At 36.4% G+C, this 27,813-nt stretch overlaps 1 protein-coding gene across 1 annotated transcript in view; it reads left to right on the top strand.

Moving 5' to 3' along the window:
• The window catches only part of LOC150096673 (twitchin-like), a 2,440,784-nt gene that overhangs the window by 726,230 nt on the left and 1,686,741 nt on the right, over positions 1–27,813 (top strand). Inside the window, exons 34-35 of the mRNA XM_090408679.1 lie at positions 12,315–12,451; positions 23,965–24,270. Coding sequence (XP_090264805.1) covers positions 12,315–12,451; positions 23,965–24,270 — 443 coding nt within the window. The remainder of the gene's footprint in view (positions 1–12,314; positions 12,452–23,964; positions 24,271–27,813) is intronic.

Genomic DNA, 27,813 nt, shown 5'->3' with positions numbered 1-27,813 from the left:
GAGTGAGAGAAATTCAAGAGTGTACAGGAGCAGTGTATACAGAGATGAGCATAAGGCAGATGAAAAAAAGAGATTGCATGTAAAGAGAGTGTTGGAGAAGAGACAGATGAGAGATGCAGGTGAGCAAGAATGAAATCTTTGAGGGGAGTGATGTATGGGAATTTAATGATTTGCTATGTTCAGAATAGAATGATAGAGTAGTACTTGCCTGGAGGAAATGAAGAGTGTATCTATGGCAATAAAATGAGGTGATAATGAGGAAGAAATGATAAGGACAAGTTGTATGAATGATTTGTGAGGTAGCATGGATCGCTTGACAAGAGATTTGAGGTTACCTTTAGGAAAGATAGCAAAAAAGTATGTAGGGGAAGATAGTGAGTGTACTGCAAAATGATTATACAGAATTGAGGAGGAGAGCAGCAGTAATGAATGATGTGATAATGAGAATGTCTTGACAGAACAAGTGGTCTGGAATATGTGGATGGTTGGAGTGCATTTAAGGATAGAAGAGAGCTGTGTGTGAGAGATGAACTGTATTTGAACATGACAGAGCATACCATTTGGTGAGATTGTTGTCATCTCAGGAATTGAGAGTGTTAGGGAAGAGAAACCACAGTTGCCAGCTTGGATATTAGTGGGAGTGTCCTTGGGGAAGTCATCTGAGAGATGTGAGAATGTATGGTATGTTACAGAGTCAAATGAGTCTGGAGGAATAATAATATAGAAATGTTGACAAAACACTGATGCTTATTTATACAAATGCCATACGTATCAGGAATAAAGGAAATGAAATTTGGTGGCAGATAACCTCAACCTGTTCCAAAGATTATTGGAATCAGTGAAGCATTGTTGACTGAGGATGATGTCCTGACAGGAATAGAAGTAGAAGGCAACAGCATATTTCTGTAGAATTGAAAGAAAAAATTGGGTGATGGGGTGTTCATTATAATAGGTGATGAGTTGTGTCCTTTCAGAGTGGAGAATTTGGAAGCAAATGGCACTTATAATTTTTAAAAGTGTATGTAAGTGTATGTAAGTGGTGGATGTAAGCAGGACAAGATATTTAGTGGGATGTTGCTGTAAGTCAGATAACACAAAAGAGGAAATGTTTAGGCAGATAGGTTTTGTGAGTGCAAAGCTAGTAATCATTATGGGAGTTTTAACTATAGCAGTATAAATTAAGCAGAGGAAGCAGCATATAGTAATTTGGAATTTTCAAAATTCAAACATCTCAGGCATCATGTACTAGAGGGAATGAGGATCATGATTTCTGGATAAGTGCTATTTTGTGTAATAATGCTTGCAGTTTAGTATAATAATGTTTATTTATGATAGATTAGTATAACTGTGTGATTGTTGAGTATATGTTGTGGTACTGGCTTTTTTTTATATTTTTTTTTTATTTTTATTTTTTTTTTTTTTACTAAATGTCTGAATCTTGGCTTGAATGCACAATGTTGGTATAAACAAGATCTACATGGCATGCAGTGTGACAATCTGATGCTTTTCATGATGCAGACTTTTTGAAAATGGTTCAATGTCGTGAGTGCAACAATTATGTGTAATAAATAGCATTTGATCTTCACCCTTGCACAGTGCAGATCTTGTTTATACCACCATCATGCAACATTTTTACCACCATATCATCCTCATTCATCCATGTTTCACTAATTGAGTATTTTACCCAAAAATTATAGGAATAAGTGAAACATGGTTGAGATTGAAGATATCCTGATGGGAGTAGAAATAGAAGGGAATAGTCCCCCCCCCAAAAAAAAAGGAGAGAAAGAACAAGAAGGGAGTGAGTGCTACTAATGATATCAGGGGAATTATGTCCACACAGGCATAAAAGACGGAAATGCCAGAAATGATTTTGAGGAAGTGTGGTGTAAGGGGGAGGTTGACAAGAAGAGATATTTTTTTTTATTTATTTTTATTATAGTAACCACTACATTGGAAGTTTTTCCCCACTTGGTTAGACTATAAAGTATATATTTAGTTTAATCCTTTATCCAAGTGTAAAAAGTTTGCACTTCAAGTATCTTCAGGACTGGGGCAACTTGGGGAAAAGGTGCACTAAGTTCTCATCACCTTCCTTAGTATCCCTTAATGCAAAGCATCTCCTTGCAGACATGTATAATGCCATGCATCATGGGAAGGGTCACTACCCAGACTGGTTTCAAAGTTTATTCAGGTCTCTTCAGTGGGAGCCAGATCCAGAGGTGATACCAAGGTTGAAGGAATGCAGAACTCATATTTCCATATGCCAGTTGAACTGGCATATGGAAATATGAGTTCTATTTAATTTAGTTGTCTATTTAATTTACTATCTTCACTAAAAATTGTGCCTAAGTAGCTGAAATAGTTGTTGGAAGTTGTTGGTATCACTTCTGGATCTGGCTCCCACTGAAGAGACCTCAATAAAGATTGAAACTGGTCTGGGTAGTGACCCTTCCCATGATATTATACATCTCATGGCATTATACATCTCATCACTTTCCTTAGTATCCCATGGATACTAAGGAAAGTGATGAGAACTTAGTCAACCTTTGCCACGAGTTGCCCTAGTCCTGAAGATACTTCAGCGCAAACTTTGTTTGCTTACGCATGGATAAAGGATTAAACTAAATATATAATTTATAGTAACCACTATAGTATAGGCCACTATAGTATAGTGGCTATGATACTCTGAAGAGTGATTTCAATTATGACAGTATAAAATGTAATGAAGAGACAGCATTTGGGAAGAAGAGAAATTCATGAATAAGAGAAATGAACTAACAAGGTACAGTATGTAAAGGAAGATATGTGAGGATTGAGAGTTTTAGATCTGATCATTTCATCAGAGGATATTATTGTGAGTGGGGGTTCACATTTCCCTGCTGTTGGTGAGAGCTAACCACCAACCATATTTCTTCTTCAACTACTTCCTGAAATCTGTATCAACATTTCTTTTATCACTTAAGTCATTTGTGTCCATGACTATCACTAATTCTGATGCTTTGTTCTTACTTTCATCCTTTTATGCAGTGTAACATTTATTTCTTTCAGTGTTTAATCTGGAAGACATGTTTTATGCACCTTGTTTTACACAATGCCTATATTGATTGAATCCATATATTATGTTATTATTATTATTATTATTATTATTACCACATGACCTCATGGAGTCAAAGACTCATCTGTGAGGTCCCACTATCACACACACACACACATAGCTCACCATGCCTTGAACACATTCAAACTCCTTGCAGACACCACACTCTGAGGCAAGGCATTCCAATCATTTACAACTGCATGAAAAAAACCGGCCTCTCACTCCCCTACTCACACCCTCTTTATACAGTTTCCAGGGATGGACTCTGATTCTCCCCATAGGAGGAGAACCAGATATATATCCTATATATATATATATCCTATAACAACCTCTTACTAACTTGTAGGTCTCTATCATATTTCCCCTCTTCCTCCTATCCACTAGACTCTGAAAACTGAATTTTCTCAATCTTTCCTCATATTTGACATTCCAGAGGTCAGAAACTACCTTAGTCAGTTGTCTTTGGACCCTTTCCAACGTCTCTTCATCCTTCTGAAAACCAGGTGACCAAATCTGGGCACAATAGTCCATGTGTGGCCTAATCAAAGCCTTATACAATGGAACAAGAATCTCCCTACTTCTACACGTCAGTATCCTCCGCATCATTCCCAGAAGCCTTTGTGCTGTCGTCACAATTTTGTAGGCTATGTGTCCCCAAAATTTTAAATCCTTATTCAATACCACCCCCAGATCTCTTATTTCTTTCACCTCCACCAATATGTCATCACCAAGCATAAATTCTGCATCCCATCTTTGTTTTCCAAATTTTAAAACCTTGCATTTTGCAATATTGAACTCACATCCCCATTTCCATGCCCAATTACTCAATTTATTCAAGTCTTCTTGTAAGGACATCTTCACTACTCTTCATGGTTCGTCCAAACTTTGCATCATCTGCAAACAACTGAATATCTCCATCCAAATCTTCACCAATATCATTAATATACAAGTTAAACAGTAATTGCCCTGAAACAGACCCCTGAGGCACTCCACTAGTTACTTTCCTTTTCCTGGATATTGCTCCCCCATACACAACTTGTTGATACCTATCAGATAGCCAGTCTCCAATCCAATGCGCTAATCTAATATCCAACCCATCTGCTCTAGTTTGACTGTCAACTTATCATGAGATACTCTATCAAAAGTCTTTGCGAAATCCAAGTATATTACTGTGTATCCTTCTCCTCTGTCCAAGGAGGCAGTCACTTTATTGTAATAAGTAAGTAGATTACTAAAACATGACCTCCCTTTAGCAAATCCATGCTGTCCATCAAAGATGATACCATTGGTGTCGATCCAACTCTGGATCCTAGTTCTCACAAGCTTCTTCAACAACTTAACCACAACACCTCACACACATATGGACCTATACTTTGATGCTTGAGTTCGATCACCTCCTTTATGAAGTGGCACAGTCTTGCCCTCCTTCCACTCCTTAGGAACTTGAACCATTGCAAGACTCATATTAAAAAAATATCTCAAGACAGGTGTCAACTCCCTGGCACATTCCTTCAGAATACGTGGTGATATATTATCCAGTCCAGCAGTCTTATTAGCATCTAGTTTACTCAACTCCCCATACACCTCTTGCTCACTTACAGTCAGTCTATCCTCCCTGTCATCAACTGCTCTCAATCTCTCCACAAAGTCACATTCACAAGATTGAAAGACCTTTATGAACTGCTCATTAAGTATCTCCACCACACATTTCACAACAGCTGTCTTTATACCATTTTCTCCTGTCAATGTCATCCTTCCATAATCATTCTTTCTTTTGCTGGCTACATATTGAAAGAACTTCTTAGGATTCTTTTTGACTTCATTAGCTAACTGCTGTTCTTTAGCTACTCTCTCTTTAGCTACCGTCACCAACAACGAAGAAGGTCAGTGACAAAGACCAGACAAGGAGGTCAACAAAGACCTCCTTGCCTGGTCTTTGTAGACCTCATGGAATTGGCTATTTCCACTTCTGCCTTATGCTGCCTCCACAATACCCTTTTTCTCTGTATCGCATGCTTAATCTCTTTATTTATCCATCTCACACCTACCTTATTTAACTTTCTCACCCTTGGAATACAATTAGACATTGCATCTACTAGATAGTTTTTGAAAATCCCCCAAGCTGCATTGATCTCTTTTCCAGCTAACTCCTCATCCCATGCTACACCTGCAAACCTGCAATCTGTCTCCTGAGTTTTTCATAATCACCCCCTTGTAGTTCCACATATACCCTTTTCTCACAGAGGTCCTAACATTGCTGGCAGCCAACCAGGTAATCACCTCATGGTCACTCTCACCTATTGATGGATGATTTGACACCTCATTTATTATATCATCTGATGAGATGACCAAATCCAAGACCCTCAATCCTTGCGTGCCCTCTGTTACATACTGTCTGAGGTAGTTCTCCCTCAAAAACTCAAGAAACTCATTTTCTTTACTTCCAGTTGCTATCTCATCATTCCGGTCTATATTGCCATAATGATCATCCTTTTCTTATTTGCTTGGCTAATTTGACTATACATTTCACTATCACCACCATCCACATTACTAGGTCTATAACAACATCCAACCAAGTATTTGATTCCATTCACCTCCATCTCTCACCATCCTGTCTCAAAACCACTGGCACTATTTCCCTTTTGCATCTCTACTTTATGTGGACATAACTCTTTCTCTATCATCAATAGCACTCCCCCTCCATTTTTACCCCTTCTATCCTTACGAAACACATCATATCCTTCCATCTCTATTCCTGTCAGGATGTCGCGGCTTCCAACTATGTCTTACTTATTCTGACACCTCACTTATTGCTCCCATTTATCTTTGGGTGAACAGATGCAATTAGTGCAACCATTTCATCTGCCTTGTTTCTTATAATTCTAGCATTTGTATAGAAACACAACAGCTCATTTCTGGATCTATAGCTAGTTCCACTGATACCACTCACTCGATGTGATCTCTCCATGCTCGACTGGGACCATTTCCTTTTCTGGTTATTCATTTTAAAACCCTTTTCAATTCCAACTGTTTCCTCTTGATCTCAGGTCATCCCATTCTTTTCCTGTCTGCACATGCTCTCACCTCCTCTCGGAGCATCCACCTTTCTCATGCTGTGTACCCCTGTCCACCCTGAGCCTCCCCGTTTCCCTGCTCCTCTTGCACACCCATTCTCTCATTTTCTGTACTTATACCACTCACTTCCTCATTCATAACCACCTCTTGAATCTCTCCTGTCTTACTGTCCTGCTCTTCCACATCACTTCCTGCTTGATCTGGTTCATTCTCTCTCACTCTACTCACTTCTCCACCTTCCAGCAGCAGTCTCTCCAAGTGACTCACACCATAACCGCTCAAATGCAGTCCATTGCTCCTTTACAGTTCACTTCATCCTTCAAACTCATTCCACACATTAACAAACTGTAATCCCACATTTCAGCCAGCATATCATTCGTAATCCTTGCTGTCCACCTCATCTCACTTCTGTGATACCTAGGCAACATGCTGACTCCCCTTCCTGTCACACTATTCTCTTTTATCCTTCTAAGCAGCCTCCTAATATCCATGTTATGATTATACTTTGGCATTTGTTTAATATGATGAAAAATGCTTCTCTACATATTTCTAGTAAGTTTCATTATTGAGATACTGTATGGGTAATTGCTAAAAACCCTTATAAAAAGGCAAATAAAAAAAGAGTTAGCATTTATGTTTCAAAATTGAGGATGTATAATTGGGCTGTACATTTGTGTGTGAGGAAGATAACCTGCAGTTCAAAAAAAGTACCACAGATATTAACTTTTAGTTGTCACAATTTAGTTTTGACATTGCATCATCTTTTTACATTCTACTTTATATGGCATCGTACTATCTCTTATCACTGTGATGATATGACAGTACAATGTGATCACCTGGCTTGTAGCTAGCCATATAATGACTTCTGTGAGGAAAGGATATATGTGGAACTATAAAGCTGGCAATTATGTAAAGCTTAGGAGACAGCTTGTAGATATAGCATGGAATGAGAAGGTGAGTAGAAAAGAAAGAAAACCCTGCTTGGGAACTGACAAAGAGATACTTAACATCATCAATGTGTGAATGTATACAAAGATCAAAAGGGTGAATGATGTGGGTGTCAAATGAATGGATGACAGGATTAAGAATGGAATCTGAAGAAAAAAAGAATCACTTTGAAGGCAGCACAAGATGAATAATGTAATAATCAATTGCATAAAACTTATAAAGAGCAGGCCAACAGAGTGACTTACTGGTAAAGTGCAGTATGAGTAGAAATTAGCAAATCAGGCCCCCCAAAAAATGTGCTTGAGTTTTTTCTATATGTGGCAAGTAGAAAGAAGAATGATTATAGTAAGATTATGTTAGTGGATGAAAGTGGTAGATTTGTAACTACTGCAGAGGTTAGTCAAATTATTCAGTTAGCAGTTCATAAGGATGTTTCATCCTCAGTGTGAAATCAAAACTCAAGTGTAGAGAATAAAATGAGTAAATGTAGAGAATGAAATGAATGAAGACTTACTGCTGAGTGAGCAAGAGCTATATGAGAAGTTAAGTAAGTTAGATATGAATAATGCAATAGGACTTATAGCTGATCTGTGTAATTGGACTTTTAGTTAAGCTATTGGAGAAGTTAGTGAGAGCTAGGATACAAAAGTGGTTTGATAATAATGGTATTCTCAGTACTTGTCAGCATGGGTTTATTAAAGGGAGGTCATGTTTTACCAACTTGCTTATGTACTATAACAAGGTGATGAATGTATTGGAAAAGGGAGATACATGTAGAATATTATACTTAGATTATGCAAAATGTTTTGATAGATTGCCATGCCATGAGTTGGTAACTAAACTGGATCAGATGGGATTGAATGATACACTAGTGAGTTGGAAAGATGACTAGCTATCAGATAGGTATCAGCAGGTTGTGTGTGTGTGTGGGCGGGGGCACTCTCTCAAAAGAGGAAAGTTACTATCTGTGTGCCACAGGGGCCTGTTTTGGGACTATTGTTATTAATTTATAGATTATTGATATTGGGATTTGTTTAAGTGGTTATGTATAACTCTTTGCAGATGATGCAAAATTGAGGAGAATAATTAGAAATCAAGCAGATGTCAAGTATCTACATTATGCCCTGACTTTACAGGATAGTAAAGTCCTGACTTGAATAGTTGTATGAGAGGTCAACAGTACAAACTGTTGGGTTCAATGTTGCAAAGTGTAATGGTCTGAAATTTGGTAGGCAACAATGGGATGCAAACTATACACTTGGTGAAGAAAGTTTGGAGGAGGTTGAGGAGAGAAGAGACCTTGGAGTAGTGGTGGGGTGGACAAGGATCTGAAGTTCAGAGATCACATTGCATGAGTTGTGAATTCATCATATCAGGTTATGCCAATGATGCTGAAGAAGTAAATGTGCAGAAATAAAGAGGTTCTGGTTCCATTGCATAAGGCCTTCGTCAGGCTATATGTAGATTATTGTGCATAGATTTGGTACCTTAGTTTTCATAGGGATGAGAATATATTGGAATGAGTAAAGAGATGACTGACTAAGGTATTAACTGGTGTTAATATTCCACATCATATTCTAAACACCAGTTTGGGATTTGGAATATGAAGCCATATGAACGCAGATTTAGTGAATGCAGTTTGCAAAGCCTTGTGAATAGAAGGAAGAGAGGGAATATGATTGAGATATTTACCTTGGTAATGGGTTGTTACCAGGTTAATGTGGATGAAAGTTTGCATCGAATAGCAGAAGGGGAGCAGTATGAGGGGATGAATGTGGATACATTGATTGAGTTTAAAGCATTTTTTGATAGGATTTCTGCATAACAATGTGTACCTGCCATGATAAATCTTTCGACTCATTGGAGGTGTTAATAATAATGATAATAATAATAATAATATATTACTATTTTCCATAGTTTCTCAGTGTGATCATACACATAGTCTTCACTTCAAGCTGAACAGACATCTAGTAGTATCAAGGAGAAAGGAATTCATGTGCAATTATAAAGCAGGTAATTATAATAATCTTAGAAATTGGCTTGGGACAATTCTATGAGTGGAGGAATTTCAAAGGAAAGATATCAGCAGTGCATGGGGCTAGTGAAGAAGTGTTTATCAACAGTAATGAAGAATTGTTTTCCTTAAATGAAAAAGATGCTTAGTTTAATCCAACTAAATGTAAGTTCTTGAAATATGGTATCCACTGATGGGAAGCTGCATACTCTCTTGGTGAAACTGTACTAGAAGAAATGGAGGAGGCAAGGGATCTTTAGGTGATGATCAATAGAAATTAAAAGAATAGGAGACATATTTCAAATGCAATGAGAGTATCCTAGAGGATTTATGCAATATCAAGGACTTTGACTAGTAGAAATCAAAGAGTGGTGATTTCAGATCAGACTGCATGTGGATTAATGTGCTCAGATGTGATCATTGGGATTTTAAGAGAATAAATTAACCTTGGAGAGGGTACAGAAGTGGATGATTAAAATGATATCAGGACTGTGATTATGAAGGTGTGATAACTGCAGTTTAGCCAGTAGAACACTAAGGAGTGATAGGATTGAGACATTTAAACTTAGTAAAGGCTCAGATATGGTCATTGAGATTTTAAGAGGACAAATTAACCTTGGAGAGGGTACAGAAATGAGTAATTAAAATGATATGAGGACAATGTTAGCTATTAGGATACATGGAGAGTATGCTAACTACAGCGTTTGATCAATAGAAGACTAAGGGGTGATATGATTGAGACATTTAAACTTTCGAGATGTATTTACAGGATTGACACAGGGAAAATTTTTTATAAGTCAGAAGGGTAATGAAAAAGGTTGAGATGGAGGCCATCCCTGGAAGCTGAAAAAGAGGTGGTGAGTAGGAGGATTAGAAATGTCTTTTTTTTTTTGCATGAATGGTAGACTGTAGAATTCATTACTTGATGGAGTGATAAATGTGCAGTTGGTTAATACATTCAAGGAATTGATGGTTAACATTGTGTTGTCTAAGATGGGCCTCCCACATTGAGTCTTGTGACCCTGTGGAGGTCCTGAATAGTAGTAGTACAAATCATCATAATAATAATAGTACTGATGATAATTTTTGAAGTGATTTTTAAATTTAATACATTTTTGGACCATTATTGTAGGGTAGCATTATGAATTTTTTTAAAATATTTATTAAGGAGTGCATTATGCCGCACTACAGTAATCTTCACAAAAATGTTAATTTTGCTTGTCATTTCAAAAATAATTATAATCATTAATGCTCCTTGAGGAAATCTGAGAACTCCTTAATGGAGGATCTCTTTAGTTAGTCATGGTTAAATATCTGTTATCTCTCCTTAAACATATTTACTGAATATATCTGAAGATATACTCAGAACATCTAAGAGTAGCCAGTTCTGTGTGCTCACTACATGCCATAAGAAGAATCTAGACCTAACTTGCTTCCTTGGCCAGTTTCTGCAGCTACATTGGGATCATCCCTAAGTAGAACTTGAAATCAATGCTGGTGGGGGGGGGGGTGGAGCTGAAACACACTTATTATTATTATTATTATTATTATTAAACAAGACCTCATGGAGTCAAAGACTCATCTAGGAGGTCCTTTTATCTTACACACACATCTCATCATACCGTGTCTTAAACACATTCAAACTACTTGCAGACACCACGCTCTCAGGCAAGGCATTCCAATCAATCACAACTCTGCACGAAAAAAACCTGCCTCTCACTCCCTTACTCACACCCTCCTTATACAATTTCCAGGGATGACCTCTGGTTCTCCCCTGATCTCCCACTATTCTCTGTAGAACTTCTCCACCATTGATCCTATAACAACCCCTTACCAACTTGTAGGTCTCTATCATATCTCCCCTCATCCTTCTCTCCACGAGACTCTGCAAATTACATCTTTTCAATCTTTCCTCATACTCAACATTCCAGAGGTCAGAAACTACCTTAGTCAGTCGCCTTTGGACCCTTTCCAACATCTCTTCATCCTTCTGAAAACCCGGTGACCAAATCTGGGCACAATAGTCCAAGTGTGGCCTAATCAAAGCCTTATACATTGGAACAAGTATCTCCCTACTTCTACATGTCAGTGTCCTCCGCATCATTCCCAGAAGTCTTTGTGTTGTCTTCACAATTTTGGCGATGTGTCCCCTAAATTTTAGATCCTTATCCACACTCACCCCCAGATCTCTTATTTCCTCTACTTCCAACAATATATTCTCACCAAGCATAAATTCTGCATCCCATCTTTGTTTTCCAAATTTTAAAACTTTACATTTTGCAACATTGAACTCACATCCCCATTTGCTTGCCCAATCACTCAATTTATTCAAGTCTTCTTGCAAGGCCACAACATCTTCACTACTCTTTATGGTTCATCCCAACTTTGCATCATCTGCAAACAACTGAATATCTCCATCCAAATCTTCACCAATATCATTAATATATAAGTTAAATAGTAATGGCCCTAAAACAGACCCCTGAGGCACTCCACTAGTGACTTTCCTTTTCCTGGATATTGCACCCCCATACACAACTTGTTGATACCTGTCAGATAGCCAGTCTCCAATCCAGTGCACTAATCTAATATCCAACCCCATCTGCTCTAGTTTGACTGTCAACTTATCATGAGGTACTCTATCAAAAGCCTTTGCGAAATCCAAGTATATTACTGTGTATCCTTCTCCTCTGTCCAAGGAAGCAGTCACTTTATTGTAATAAGTAAGTAGATTACTAAAACACGACCTCCCTTTAGCAAATCCATGCTGTCCATCAAAGATTATACCATTGTTTATTGTTTATTTATTAGGACAACTTAAGTAAGTTGTCCTAATAAACAGAAATACACACATATAACTGTATTGATGTTCTTAATATATTAATCTCACATATGAAAGTTGCAAAATGCAATGATGTGCTTGAGCAAGTGTGCTATTTGCTAATTTGCAAATAGCACACTTGTTAAATAATTAATTTAAATGCAATAAATGAAATGTTAATATGTTAAGTTATTAATGTTATTAATATTATTAATGCTATTAATGTTAATATGTTAAGTTATTAATGTTAAGTGCAGGGGATTAAAATTAAAAATGTATTATTTAAGTTCAGTACTATCTATGTAAACTTCTGTAGTTCACCCTATTAAATTTATACAATTAAAGATGTAATTTCATCATAGGATAACAATTGATAAAGCAGCTAAAGATACACAGATTGTAGTCAAAGATGCCGAACGTGGAGACAGTGGAAAGTATACATTGGTACTCACTAATTCTTCTGGCACTTGTTCAGCTTGTGCAGATGTTGTAGTGCTTGGTAAGTAGAGCAATAAATACAGTTCAATAATTCAGCAGTAAGTGAAGTATTTTAATATGAATAAAAAAATTTCATGAATAAAAAATATGTTTATAGAATTTTTAATATTAAATTTTATCATCATCATCATCATCACGAACCCATGGGCTCTCTGCCTGTTGATGTCTGATGCCTGCTTCACTATCTTTTTCCACCTTTCTTTGTCCAATGCACAGTGCCGCAGTTTTTGTACACCCATTCTACACCAGTCTTTTATATCGTCTATCCATTCTCTGTATGGTCTACTTCTTCTGTTTAAACCATCCAAAATACCAAACATAAATGTCTTTATCTTCTGGTGCTCACTCATTCTACAGATGTGTCCAAATAATTGCAGCTTCCATATTATAATCTTCTGCATTAGATTCTGTTTTGGTTGTATCTTCACAGAGCTCTTCATTAGTGATTTTCTGTACCCATCCTATTCTTAGAATCTTCCTGTAACAAGTTCTTTCAAATGCAAGAATTCTTTTTCTTGATTCCTTATTTATTACCCACGTTTCAGAACCGTACAGTACACTGCTGAAGATGCATGTTTCCAGTACTCTTAGTTTTGTTTGCAGGCTGATCACTTTACTTTTCCAGATGTTATCCATGGCCTTCAGATTTGTTCTTCCCTTTGCAATCCTTATCTTTATTTCTTTTTTACAGTCCAAGTCATATGTCAGTTTACTTCCCAAATATGTGAATTGTTCTACATTTTCTATATCAGTTCCATCCACTTGTATCTTTTGTTTCATGTTGTTCTCACAATACCATTGTCTTTGTTTTTTTTCCAAGTTCATAACAAGTCCAAATCTCTTCCCTTCCTCATTTAACAGTTTCAGTGTTTTTTGTAGTTCTCTTTCATCTTCTTCAATAATAACAATGTCATCTGCAAATCTCAGATTGTTAATTCTCATTCCATGTACAGATATTCCTTTGGCATCTTCCTTCAGTTTGTCCATTGCTCTTTCTAAATGTGTGATGAAAATGCTTGTTGATAATGGGTCTCCCTGTCTAGTACTTCTGCTTGTTTTAAACCATTTCCCCAAATCATCACCTATTCTAACTGCTGCAACTGAATTCTGATAAACATCTTTTAATATAGCTATTAGTTTTTTATCAATTCCATAGGATTCCAGAATTGCTAATGTCACTTTCTGGTCAATACTGTCAAATGCTTTCTGAAAATCAACAAAGCAAGTATATATGTTTTTGTTTTTTCTCCTAGCTTTCTCTGCTGTTAACCTCATTGTCAAAATCTGTTGAATTGCAGTTCTATCCTTCCTAAATCCTGCTTGCTCGTCTGCAAGGTATGCTTCCAATTGTGTTCTCAATCTTTCTGTCAATCTGTAAATTTTATCCCTGGACCTTAAAATCACAAAATAGAATTTTAACATTAAAATTCTATTTTGTGGTGTTACCATTTGAGAAGCTGTGAAATTGACCTAATATTAATGTTTCATGAAATTTTATTATGAAATTTCAAATTATTATTATTCGTGACACCTCAAAAGAGTCGGAAGACTCATTGCAGGAGGACAACTACTGTACAACTCTTTGTCTCCACTACTACACAGAACCTCTACTACCAATCATCTACATCAATGCCATCTACTGTCCAAACCACTATCACCACTGCTAGTATTTTTTGTCTGTAAATTATGCGTGTTCTGAAGGGCCGATTTGTCTGTATGTGGGATGAAAAACCCGAGTTTTTGGGAGAAAAAACCCTGCTATCACCATATGAGATCAGCTAATTCACCTTCAATTGAAAAAGTCCATATAAATATTCCTCCCATCATGACGAGAATCGAACTTAGGCCTTTTCCAATCGAAGGCGCAATGTACCATCGTTCTTCCAATTGCACTATGGAGGTGCTTTTTTACATTAACATTAACATTAAAAAAATTATTTTTTAATGTTTTGAAAATGTATCTAAAATGTTCATTTTAGATCCATTTTTGGAATAGGCAGCAATTACAAAACTCCAGTTTATATGAACTGATTGAAAAATAGCAGCATGCTTTGGTTGTCAAAATTTTCAACTACATTTGTAGCTAATTATTTTGGATAGCATCATATAATCTTTTCAAACTTGTTCTTTCTGGAAAGTTATACATGGCCATTCTGAGCAGTAAATAATAAAAAAAAAGTATTGTGAATTCAAAATTTTGTAAAAGTCTGAGAACAGTATGTACTTTTTTTTTTACCAAACTTTTATTATTGTTTTATACTTACTGAGTTTGATATTTTTTCCTAGAATGAAAGAGGTTGTGCTCTTACATAATTTCAGGGAGTAATTCCTTATTCTTTCACTTTCTATCATGTATTGAAAAAAAAAAAAAAGTTGCCTGTGTCATTCCCTGTAATGACATGTTTCTATCATAGCCCCTCTTTTCTATTTATCATCCACTCTTTGAAACCCGCAGACCTTCAATATTTTGACATAGGGAACAATCCATAGACCAGTTCACAATCTTAGTCGCTTCTCTCTAGATCCTTTGCATCATCTTAGCCTGAAGTAATTATGATGACCAGATTTGTGTGCAGTTATCCAGTTTGTTATTATGGTCATTTGTATAAATATAACATCATGTTGAACAAATTAAATAAACAATGTTAATAAGTCAATAGGACTTGATGATTATTCCCACATGCTGTAAGGGAATGCTCCAGTAAGTTAGTAAGTAAATACTAGTTTAACAAGAGCAGTATGTATTGCACTTAATTAGTTTGTGTTATTTAACAAGTGTCCTGTTACAGGATAAGTGGAAAAGAATAGGAAATGGGAAAAATTTTTACTTTTCACAGCAGTAGATAAAATCAAGGTTTCAAATTACATGTTGGAGATGTCATTAAGGCTAAGGACTGAGAATTGGATTGATAATTACAAGATTCTCTGTGATGTTCAGCATAGGTCTAGTAAAGGGAAGTCATATGTTAGCAGTCTACTTACATATTACGACATAAGTACAAATGCATTCGACCAGGGAGTGCATTTATAATGGTATTTTTTATTTTCCATAGACCTTTGATAGATTAAACACAAAAGTATTTAAACTGGAATGGAAGGGAGTTTCAATAATAGATTAGTAAGTTGATAGGATTTTCCTACATTCAAATTTCTGTAGCTGTTGCATTCACTCCTGTCTTCATTTTTTGGGTGGGGGGAAGCTATGTGTAGGACTGGAATGAAAATAATTTGCTAACTGAATTAAATATTTGCATGTTTCGCCAGCTCAAGCTAGAATTATTAGACACATCAGCTAACATTATTATCTCATCAAAGAATTGAGAAACTTATAGAATGGAAAGTGGTTAATGATAATATAGCTTACAATGATACAACGACTTTGAGATTCCTTTATGGGGAAATATGGCACCATCTCATGAAACCACTGTTACTATTGGCTATATATAATGTATCTTTGTCTGTAAATTGTATGTGTTCTTCTATCTGGTTTGCTAGTTTTGAGGGATGAAAAATCATAGTTTCAGGAGAAAAACCTTCTATCTCCATATGAGACTTGCTAACTCACCATTTGATTAAAAACTACCTGATAGGAAAATGGCGAGCCCATTTTACACCTTCAATTTAGTTAAAGAGTTGATTATTATAATGAAATCTTTTGAAAGCTTGGCAATAAATTCAACTCCGTCTCAAGCCTAAGTACAGTTATGGTAATATAGATTTGGATGAGTGGCCCACAAGCCCTTTGAAACTTTCTGCAGTTCCTTTACATTATCTACTCTCCTATTAGCTTTTGCAGTCGAAATGGAACAAGAAGAGTCAGTATGTACTTTTTTCTCTTTATTTTTTTGCCAGGCATATTATTTTTTGGATACTTACATCACAATGCATTAGACAGTTCCTTTTTTGTGTTCAGTTTATACTAAGCCCACACATATGGGAAGATAACTGCATGCCACTCATCAGCACCCAGAAAATTAGAATATTCAAAACATTAGCTACCAGGATAGAGCAGATTTTATCATGAGGACCAGCGCTGCTTTTGGAACAACAGGTTCTACTAGCATCATTTGAACAAAATGTATATAATAAAATAAATAAATAAATAAATAAAACCTCTCACCAAACTCTTTAAAAGGATGAACGAATCCTCTCCCTTAGCTAGAGTTTTACTTTAACAATATTACATGGTACAGCCTTAAGTTGTACATACAATATATCCCTATCTTACATCACAGGTGCAGGATTGACTGAGCTCTCCTAAAATGACATAGAATAAAAACAGTCTATAGACACTAACCAATGTTTCCAACCTTCTTGAGGCAAATAACGGACTATGTATCTTATCTCTAGATCAAGTATCTAGAGTATCTCATGTATTATTTCGGTATTTCAGATAGACAAGATGGACCACATTAATCGGTAACAGAACATAAAAATACATTTGTTATGGGCAACCCAAACATCAGGTGGAAGAAAGTCAAGTACCCACACATCTCATTTCAGAGTACAGGGATTCTTAGAAGCTCAAATTCTATAGAATCTGGCATAGGCAAAACAATTGATGGCATCATAGTAACAATTATTATTATTATTATTATTATTATTATTATTATTATTATTATGGTAACCTCCATGGAGTCAAACAGACTAATCATGAGTGGCCCACTCAGTCAGTAACAAGTCTATCATAATGAAGTTAATTAAATTACCTGCACTCTCAGGCACTGCATTCCACTCACTAACAACTCTCCACATAAAAAATCTACTCTTCACTCCCTTCTTCACCACATCTCTATACAACTTCCTATGGTTGTATAGAGATGTGGTGATGGGATGATCTCTTGTTCTTCCCATCTTAACATACACTCTTTTTATAATTTCTGTATTAATCTGATAGAGTTCCTTAACTAACTTGAAGGTCACTACCATATCTCCTCCTTTACACCCGTCCACCAACCTCTATAATCCACATTCTCTCAGATGCTCTTCATAACCAACACTCCAGAGGCCTAATATCACTTTCGTTAGTCATCTTTGAACCCTCTGTAATGTTTTCAAATCACAAAGAAAACTAAATGACTATATTTGAGCACAATAGTACATGTGTGGTTGGACTAATGCCTTATATAGAGGCACCAAAACCTACTTATGGCTACTTGTCAATATACTTTTTGTCATAGCAGCAATACGATAGGCAGCCTTTGCAACACTTGCAATGTGACCTTGGAATTTCAGCCTACTGTTCACCATCAGCCCAAGATCCTGAATCTCGTCCAATTCCTGAAGTACCTTTCCACCAATAGAGTATGGAATCTTATATCTCTGTATCCCAAAGTGTAACACCTTGCATTTTTTAATATTAAAACTGCAGCCCAATTCATCTGTCCAAGCTAAAAGTCTATTCAAATTTTCCTGTAGAGAATTAACATCAGCAATACTCATCATACTTCTACCTAACTTTGCATCATCAGCAACATTTGAGGATTCCCAGTTAAACCACATGAAATATCATTAAAAAATAAGTTAAGCAGTAAGGGGATAAGAACATGAATCACTTGTTATGTTCCTTTTAAGAGACTCTCCTCTGAATCCACTCCACAGCTTCCTCATCCACAAGAAATCCAGGTGACCAGACTTGAGCACAGCGATCCATGTGTGGGAGTACAAGAGCTTATAAAGAGGAATAACAAATTTCTTATCTCTACTTTTTAGTGTGTTCTTCAATAGCCAAGTAATCTTATGAACTACCTTAGCAACATGTCCTCTAAACTTTAACTGTCTGTCTACAAAAGGCTGTGGATCCCACCTGTGGTGTTTGAATCTGAAAGGTTGCGGTTTGAATTTGAAAGGCTGTGGTGTTTGAATCCTGCCATGGGCATGGATGTTTCTGATTATCTGTGAAAATATTAGTGGTGGTGGACAATAGATGGCATTGGTGTAGATGATGATGATGGTAGTTGTGATTCGCTGTAGTTGGTGGATTGAGTGGTGGAAACAGAGAGCTTTAGAGTAGATGCCCTCCCTCCCTCGATGAGTCTTTGGACTCCTTGGAGGTTTCATGTAATAATAATAATAATAACAACAATAATAAATTGGACTTTCTTCTGCAGCTCATTCTTAATGATATTACTCATCCATCTAACTCCTACCCAATTCACCCTCCTTACCCTAGGTATACAATTTAATAATCCTTCCTCTAGATGACTCTTAACTATATTCCATACACTACTAATATCCTTACCCTGCAGTGTTTTATGCCCTGGTACAGATTTAAGCTTCTTCCTAAGCATGTCATAATCACCTGCCTTGTAGTTCCATAAATACTCCTTCGTGATAAAATATTCCTCATGTTTTACAATGCCTCAAGTCAAGACCACATGGTCACTTTCACCAATTGCATGCAATGTTATTCTCCTGGTTATGGATGGCTCTTCTAATTATTGTCAGGGTCCAATAATTTCCCATCCCTAGTCCCCCTCCATCACATACTGCCTTAAGTAATTATTTCTCAGCAGGTGTATAAATTCTATTTCCTTCCTGCCATGTGATATTTCTTTCTATCTTCCAGTCTATATCTCCATAGTTGAAGTCCCCCATAATAATCACTCAACCTGTACTCATTCTACTAATTTGTCTATGCATGTCTTCCTGATCGTCTGTGGAATTCCCTGGCCTATAGCAACAACCAACTGTATATTTTTTAATTCCTGATACTTCTGGCATTAGTATAAAGCAGTGATTTTCAACATTTTTCATAATACAACACACCTAAACTAATTATTAAAATTCTGCGGCACACTAAAAATATATTCTTTGATGATCTGACAAAAAATAGGCATAATTTTGATTGATTTACACACACAAAGATGGAAGACCAGATAGTAATAAATAAATGTGCAAATTATGACATTATTTCTTTCAATTAATTTGTTTTCATAAATCTCGTGGCACACCTGAAGACCTCTAGCGGCACACCAATGCGTTGTGGCACACCGGTTGAAAATCGCTGGTATAAAGCATAAAAATATCATCTGTGGAATTCCCTGGCCTATAGCAACAACCAACTGTGTATTTTATAATTCCTGATACTCCTGGCATTAGTATAAAGCATAAAAATATCACTGTTTCTATACCTATCCTTATTTCCTCCTGTCTCCACTGGACTCAATGTTACCCAATATATTCCCCCTTCACCCAAGCACCTATTCCCACAAGAGGCCATCCCTGCTACCATCCACCCTGGTACTTCTAGATACCTTGCATTGACACACTAAATTGTTCAGCAATCTTTCCAGATGCCTACATCCTTCCTCATTCAAATGCAAACAGTCTCATGCATACAGTTTCTTTCTGCCCCCAGATGCCCTCCAAGCATCCACATATTCCATACCTCTCTTTTGACACATTCTGGCCATCATGCTTATTAATGCTCTTCTACTCAGTTTGTCATTAGCATACCTGGGCAACACACACACACACACACACACACACACACACACACACACACACACACACACACACACACACACACACACACACACACACACTATGTTACCTCTCTGAGTTTTCTTCTGTACACCCTCAAGCATAAATCTCAGATCTCTCGCTACCCGATTTACACTACCTCTCAAGTCATTCGTGCCCACCATCACAATCATCTCATCCAAAATTTCACCCTTCTTAATTGCCATAGCCACACTTTCTATCTTTCCTCCAGGCAAACACTCCTCTGGCATCATATCTTGCATGCCATGGATCGTCCAGTCTCCATTCATCACACCTCTTACCACTCTGTTCCTTGATTGCTTACCTGCATCCCTCTCTCTCTCCTCTAACACTTTCTCTCTGTGTTCTCCTACTTACCTGCTGTGGCACCTCTCTATCCCTGGTTCCAGCACTCCCTTGCATTCTTCTCATTCCCTCTCTCTCTTACTGTTTATATTCTCTCCTTTTCTATCATTCCCATAACTTTCTCTCATTCCCTCTCTTCTACTGTTTCTATTATCCCATAACTCTCTCACTTACTCCTACTCTGATTTGCCTTGCATTCATCTCTTCCATTCGTTTAATGTCATCTTTTACACCTCTCAACTCAGAGTCAAGTCAACTCAACTCAAGGTCATAGTGAAGCGAAATCTGAACATAAGGATATTTTGGATGTTTGGAGTAATTACTTTGAAAATTCACTAAATAAGTATATGAAATGAAATGACTATATGAAATGAAAATTCACTAAATGAACTTGGTAATTGTTGTACTGTTTCTTTCTTTCAATTATGACAGCTGCCATACCTCCATTAACTGGCATGTTGTCAACTAGCATGACACCATTTAAAGATTACATTTTACATAGTATCATAGTAGATTTTATAGCAGTTTGAGCCTGCAACATGTACACTTCCCATCAGTTACAATATGACAGGTAAGAGATGATCGTAAATGCATGTCTGTGGAAAATGTAGACATTGAAGAGAGCATGGTAATTTCGATATCAGTATCTTTGATTTCAGTGGTGGCAGTAATGGTGCAACAGAAATGTGTGTGTGGGGGGGTATGAAGAGAAAGAGAGAGAGATGAGTAGTGTGATAATGGAAGGCAAGTATAAAGTGGTGAAGGACTTAACATTAGGTAGTGCGATTGGAAATTTAGTGATTCTGAGGGATTTTGTTGATTATGTCAGTAAATGTCTAATGAGGGTAGAATGCTTGGAGAGAGAGAGAGAGAGAGAGAGCATGACAGATAGGAAGAGGCACTGAGAGAGGAAGTGTATGGTATTAGAAATATGTTGTGTTAAAATATCAATGTATCACTGTGCTTATTTACTGTTTTTTTAAAAACTGCCAGCCCCCCTACTTAAGAGTTGGTGTTTTCAAATATATATGTACAGTAATATAAATGTTGTTTTCTCCATGGTACTGTATTCACCTGATGAAGTTGGCATTTCCGATGAAACTAGTAGTGAAACCTTATTAAATCTCTTGTATTTTTTCTCGATGTTTAAGACAGTTAATAATTATAAACAATAATATAAATATAAATATATATAAATATGTTATTATTATTATTATTATTATTATTATTATTATTATTATTATTATTATTCCTGATACCTCCAAGGAGTCCGAAGACTCATCGCGGGAGGACATCTTCAACTGTCTCTACACCTTACCTCTACTACGAATCAATACCATCTACTGCCCACCTCCAACACCACCACAACTAGTAATTTTTGTCTGTAAATTGCGTGTGTTCTGAAGGGCCGATTTGTATGTATGCGGGATGAAAAACCCGAGTTTCCGGGAGAAAAACCCTGCTACCTCCATATGAGATCGGCTAACTCACCATCGATTGAAATCGACCAGATAAAGATTCCTCCCGTCACGACGAGAATCGAAGTTAGGCCTATGCCAATTGAAGGGCGCAATGTACCGTCGTTCTTCCAATTGCGCTACGGAGGCGCTTTTGTACATAGCATATAAATAATACAAAATCATAGTATATATATAGCACATATACATAGTGTATACAAAGTACAAATACATAGTATATAAATAGTACAAATATAAATATATACAGTAATCCCTCAATTATTCATACACAGTGGAAAATCGGTTTGCTCATGGGATAATTTAAGGTGATTTAACTGATGATACAACTACACGTTGCTGTACCAGATATTAGTTGACACTGACTTAAATGAAGGTTCAGTTAAATTAAAGATGCCAAGAAATTATATTCTTGGTTTAATCCTTTATCCAATTGTAAGCAAACAAAGTTTGCGTGTGAAGGAACTTCATGACTGGGCTTTCTGTATACAGAGGGTAATGACTTCACATCACTTGCTTTAATGTCCTATAATGCAAAGCACATATCCTTATGGACATATATAATGTTATGCATTATGGGATGGGTCACTACCCAGACTGGTTTTGAACTTTATTGAGGTCTCTTCAGTGGGAGCCAGACCTAGCCCAGTTGTGTAGTTACTTCATGAGCAAACTTTGTTCACTTACAATTGGATAAAGGATTAAACAAACGTTACAGTTTCTTGGCATATTTAATTTATATTATAACCAAGTGAAAATACTTTCAATATCTATCTCTAATTCAGAATATTTTAATAATAAGGTGCACCTTTTAGCTATTAGTATATGGAAATATCACTTGTGCATTACTTCAACCTTATGAGCAGTAAAGATAGGAAGAAGAGTCCTTTTTAGGACCTCCAGGGTAATGAATGGCAATGCTGTAGCCAATGAAGTTTTAACTGAGGCTCGGCTATTGCTGTTACCCAGCCATGACTAGAGCTTTTAGCTCAATAACACCCCATCCACACAGATTTTCTTCATTCAGATGATGGGATAAAGAGTCAAGGACTCAGTCCATCTCCCAGTTCTTTTAAGAACTTTAAGAACTTGGTATTACTTTTGGGTCTGACTCCCACTGATGAGACCTCAATAAAGGCCAAAACCAGTCTGGGTAGTGACCCTTCCCATAATGCATTGTATTATACACACTCACAAGGATATGTGCTTTGCATCATGGGATACTAAGGTGAATGATGTGAAGTCATCAGCTTCTTCTATATACAAGTTGCATCAGTTCTGAAAATACTTCAGGCTCAAACTTTGTTTGTACCTGAAGGATTAAGGATAAAGGATTAAATAAAGAATTTATTCCTTAGATCTTAAATTTATAGTATAACCAAGTGAAAAAAGTTAAAGGTTCAGGTATTTGAAGATCAAACAATTTGTTGGCCTGATTGCTGAGTGATTTTCACACCTACTCTCCAACAGGCTGCAGCTTCGAATCCAACATGGATGTTTGTGAATTAACTTTAGATGGCAGATGAATTTCATTGCTTAGTGTGAGACCACCACTCAGCTTATTGGAGGCCTGAATTGGCTTGAAAAAGTACCATGTTTGGTTCCTAGAGCAGATTTTCTGGACTATGTAAAAAAAAATTAAAAATACATTTATATACATTTATATATAAAATAGTATTGATAAAAAGAGAAAAAATCTCTAGCCCACCCACCTTACAAAATACTATAAATTTGCTAATAACCTTTCATGTATGGGAGCAACATAAAAAAAAAAAAAAATTGAGAGATAAGATTCATGTAAATATGTTTTTATTTGTGAAAAGCGTAAATGCTGTATAATAATTGTAATGAAATTTCATCAGCTGTCTGATTTTTTTTAAGTGTTTTCTGTTGCAGAAAAATACTTAAATGTATACTTACGAATACAATCTTAAAAATCTGTCTCAAAATGTTTGATAAATTCTGCTGTTTTTCACCCAGTGAAGGACTGTTATGATTTTTCTTTCTTTTTTTTTTCCTTTTTTTTTTTAATGCAATATGCAGTTTGCTACATTTCATACATACTCCAGGCAGACATGCAAACAAACACATATAGATTTTCTTATTCAAAGCTAGGAAATTAAAAAAAAAAACTTTCTTGATGTAATTATTTTCTAGTTATTATATTAATTTGCACAATTACATGTAGATAAACCTTCGATGCCTTTTGGACCTCTGAAAGATGAAGAAGTACGTGCTAATCATGTGAAGTTAAAGTGGGGAAAACCAAAAGATGATGGTGGTCAAGAGATAAAAGGTTATATCATTGAAAAGATGGATACTGATGTTGGCCGATGGGTACCAGCTGGAGAAGTAGGACCAGATGTTGAACGCTTTACTGTAGAAGGTCTTCAGCCAAAGAAAAAGTATAAATTCCGGGTAAAAGCTGTAAATAAAGAAGGGGAGTCTGAACCATTAGAAACTGAAAAACCTATTCTGGCTAAAAATCCATATGGTAAGTAAATGGGAATAATTTAAAAAAAAAATGCATATTTAAGAGAGGAATAAAGTGCATTTGTGTGTAAAGTTCTAAACCTAATCTTCTAAACTTAAAAAAATCATATATGTATATATATATATATATATAAAGTTTTGTTTTCCTTGTTAGCAATGAATATTATACTTTGAGAAGAAATTATATCCTTTTTTTTTTTAAACCCGGCTGTAGTAATCAAGTTTTGCATGTGTTATATATATATATATATATATATATATATATATATATATATATATATATATATACAAGTAAACTAACTGATGATAAGTTTGTATCTTTGCATACAAACTTGTCAGTTAATATTGTAAAAATGCACTGAACCAGTGCATTTTTACAATATGGAGATGCATCGCTTTCTCTTTATGTGATTTCTGCATTGACATTGAGCCTTCCTGGGCATAGCTTCCACTGACACTTTGGAAGGAATTTCAGCAAGATAAATACTTAATTTTTATTTTCTTCTTAATTATTTTCGCCAGCAAAGGTTGGTCAATTGGTAGAGCCTCTGCTACTAATGGCTCAGTTAAGTAAGTTTGAGAGCAGTTAGTAGTTGGAAGGGGAACCAATCGTTCAATGCTGTTGGCACACTCTCCCTCGATGAGTCTTTGGACTCCCTGGAGGTGTCAAATAATAATAATAATAATAATAATAATAATATTTAACCAAGGATCGGATTAGTCAAACAAGCATTCATAAGATTGCTGGTAGTATAGTTAATATCAATCAACCAATTCCTCCAACGGTGCCAACTATAGGAATTGAAATTCCAGAATGTGAAGAGGTGAGATCAGCGACTAAGATTTTAAAAGAGATAATAGCAGTTAATAAAATATAATCCTCCATGTTTGTAGCTCAAGTTGAGAAAACTTAGGGATAAACAGGGAGAGATGTGAAAAACTATTACAGAGTATCACTGGTGCACCTAGGGAGGGGGCCAAGGGGCCTTGGCACCCCCCAAAAGAAAAAGAAAAAAAAAACACCAGAAAAATTTCCAAAAATCTTTTCCTCGTTAAAATTCTTTTTTTTTTTTATTATTTATGTTGGGTCATGTCTTCTATTTCTATGTTCGTTATATGCTCCTTATGAATTAGCGGGAATACTCTATAGTACTCGAGTGCTATAGGGTATTCCCACATAAGGTGGGAATACCCTATAGCACTCGAGAATCCTGGGCGCTGTGAACGCAAGGTGAACGAAGTAGTGCGTGGGAGCTACTTCGTTTGCCCGAGTCGGGCCACAGGAGATCACGGGTATTGGCGATCGCTGCAGATGCTCAGTCACAAATCGTATACTAAACTTGATTCCCCCCCCCGATTAAATCTTGAGTGCTCGGCCCCCTCCAAGATCAAATCCTGAGTGTGCCACTTCAGAGTATTACATTCGAAGGTAGCACAATAATTCCTGTAATGGTTGGAAGCAATGTGAGAACAGTAAAAATTTAAGAGATTTCCGATGGAATATATAGAAAATAGTAATGAAATCCTTATCCATAAATTCTCAAAATTGTTACCTTTACGATGATTATGAAGATGCCTGTACCAAATTTTGTCAACATTGGTACAACTGGAGTAATGGTGAACTATCCAGGGGTGCAGAGAAAGTGCCTGCTGTGTGGCTCATTCATTCACTTGGATGGAAACTGCCTGAAGGCTAAATACTTGAACTGTGCAGAGATCAGACATATCATCAGTCACTGTCCCAAACCCTGCACAAAATGTGAAAGTCTTGAACTTTGCATAAATGCCTAAATAGTAATCCATGTAGTGTAACAACTGCTGGCCTGGTAAGCTAAGTGGTTAGTATATCTGCCCTCCAACCAGCAGGTTGCAGATTCAAATCCCACAACCTGTTGGTTGGAGAGCAGGACAAACAAACATCCCTGTGGATATGCTGTTTCTGGTTTTCTTTAGGCAGGAGATGAACTTCATATCCTGGTTGGAAGTTTATTTTGCACTTGGTTAGACTATAATAAATTTAGTTTAATCCTTTATCCAAGTGTAAGCAAACAAAGTTTGCGCCTGAAAATATCTTCAGGACTGAGGTAAAGGTGGTGCAACACCAGGCAGCTCTGAGCAAAGTGGACCAAGCTCTCGGATAAAGGATAAAGGATTAAACTAAATTTATTATAGTCTAACCAAGTGCATAATAAACTTCCAACATCTTTCTCTAAATTCAGAGTAATTCAATAATAAGGTGGTACACCTGTTGGCAACTTGTATAGGTTGATGAGGTAAATATGACTTCTTCTATTGCTTCTGCCTTAGTATCTCTATGTTTGGATCCGCCTCCCACTGACGAGACCTCAATAAAGGTCAAAACTGGTCTGAGTAGTGGCCCTTCCCTTAATGCATAACAGTATACATGTCTGCAAAGAGATGTGTTTTGCATTATGGAAGATACTGAGACAAGGGGTGATGAGAGCTTGGTCCACCTTTGCTTAGAGTTGCCTGGTGTTGCACCACCTTTACTCAGTCCTGAAGATATTTTCAGGCACAAACTTTGCTTACACTTGGATAAAGGATTAAACTAAATTTATTATATTCATATCCTGGTATGAAACCACCACCCTGCTTATTGGAGGATTGAAGTAGCTTGAAAAAGTTCCATGTTTGGTCTCTACAGAAGGCTTTCTAGACTACTTGAAAAAAATAAAAAAATATATATAAAATAAATAAAAATGAAAAAAAAAACTTCTCAGTCCACCATTGACACAACGATGTACTATAGGTTTACAAATAAACCTTTCATGGGTAGGAGCCACATAGAAGAAAATGAAGAAGGAACAGATAGAAAACTCAGTGCACACAAAGATAACTCCTCTATAAGGAGAAATTTGAGAAGAAGATACAGAAAAGTTAATTCAGAAAAGTCAGGATGAATTTTTTAGAATGATGGTCTCCCAGATTTTTGGCAAATTAATGTAGCTGTATTTGTTGAGGGGAGGCAGTGCTTTATAGCTGATGCTGATTCTAAAAATAGTCTCTCAGACCTTTAGTGACCTCTAGGCAGCAAAGTTGTCTTCTTCTATTTAATCCTATGTAAGGAATGTAGGTAGCATGTTTTGCTAGTCCTGACTTGCCATATAGATGATTATGGATGCAGTTTTCTTCTTCAAGGAGTATAGGTAGCATGTTTTGCTAGTCCTGACTTGACATATAGATGATTATGAATGCAGTTTTCTTCTTCAAGGCAGATGTTCACAGCTCTCCCAGTCTGTCTAGAGTAGACTAAGTTACAGGTAATAGGAACTTTATAAACTAGATGTGCAAGAGAATGATGCTGATCATTAGGAGAATAGATAAAGGTTGCATTGTGGATTTGGTGTTTGGAAGTGGTTTGGATATTATGTTTACTGAGATCTTAAGCTATCTTTTCTAATGTATGTTGAATATAAGTGAGGAATAGTTTTGTTATGATAATTGTGTATTGATTATAGAACGGGTGGTAGGGGGGAGGGAGATACATTCAATATTTTATCTATTTATGGGAGTTGTAGCCATT

Source organism: Typopeltis vanoorti, chromosome 18, assembly GCF_054136105.1.
Source record: "Typopeltis vanoorti isolate ZY-2024b chromosome 18, IOZ_Tvanoo_1.0, whole genome shotgun sequence".
NCBI classification, from domain to species: Eukaryota; Metazoa; Arthropoda; class Arachnida; order Uropygi; family Thelyphonidae; genus Typopeltis; species Typopeltis vanoorti.
Note: the sequence above shows the minus strand (reverse complement) of the source record. Positions and strands in the feature narration are given on the sequence as shown.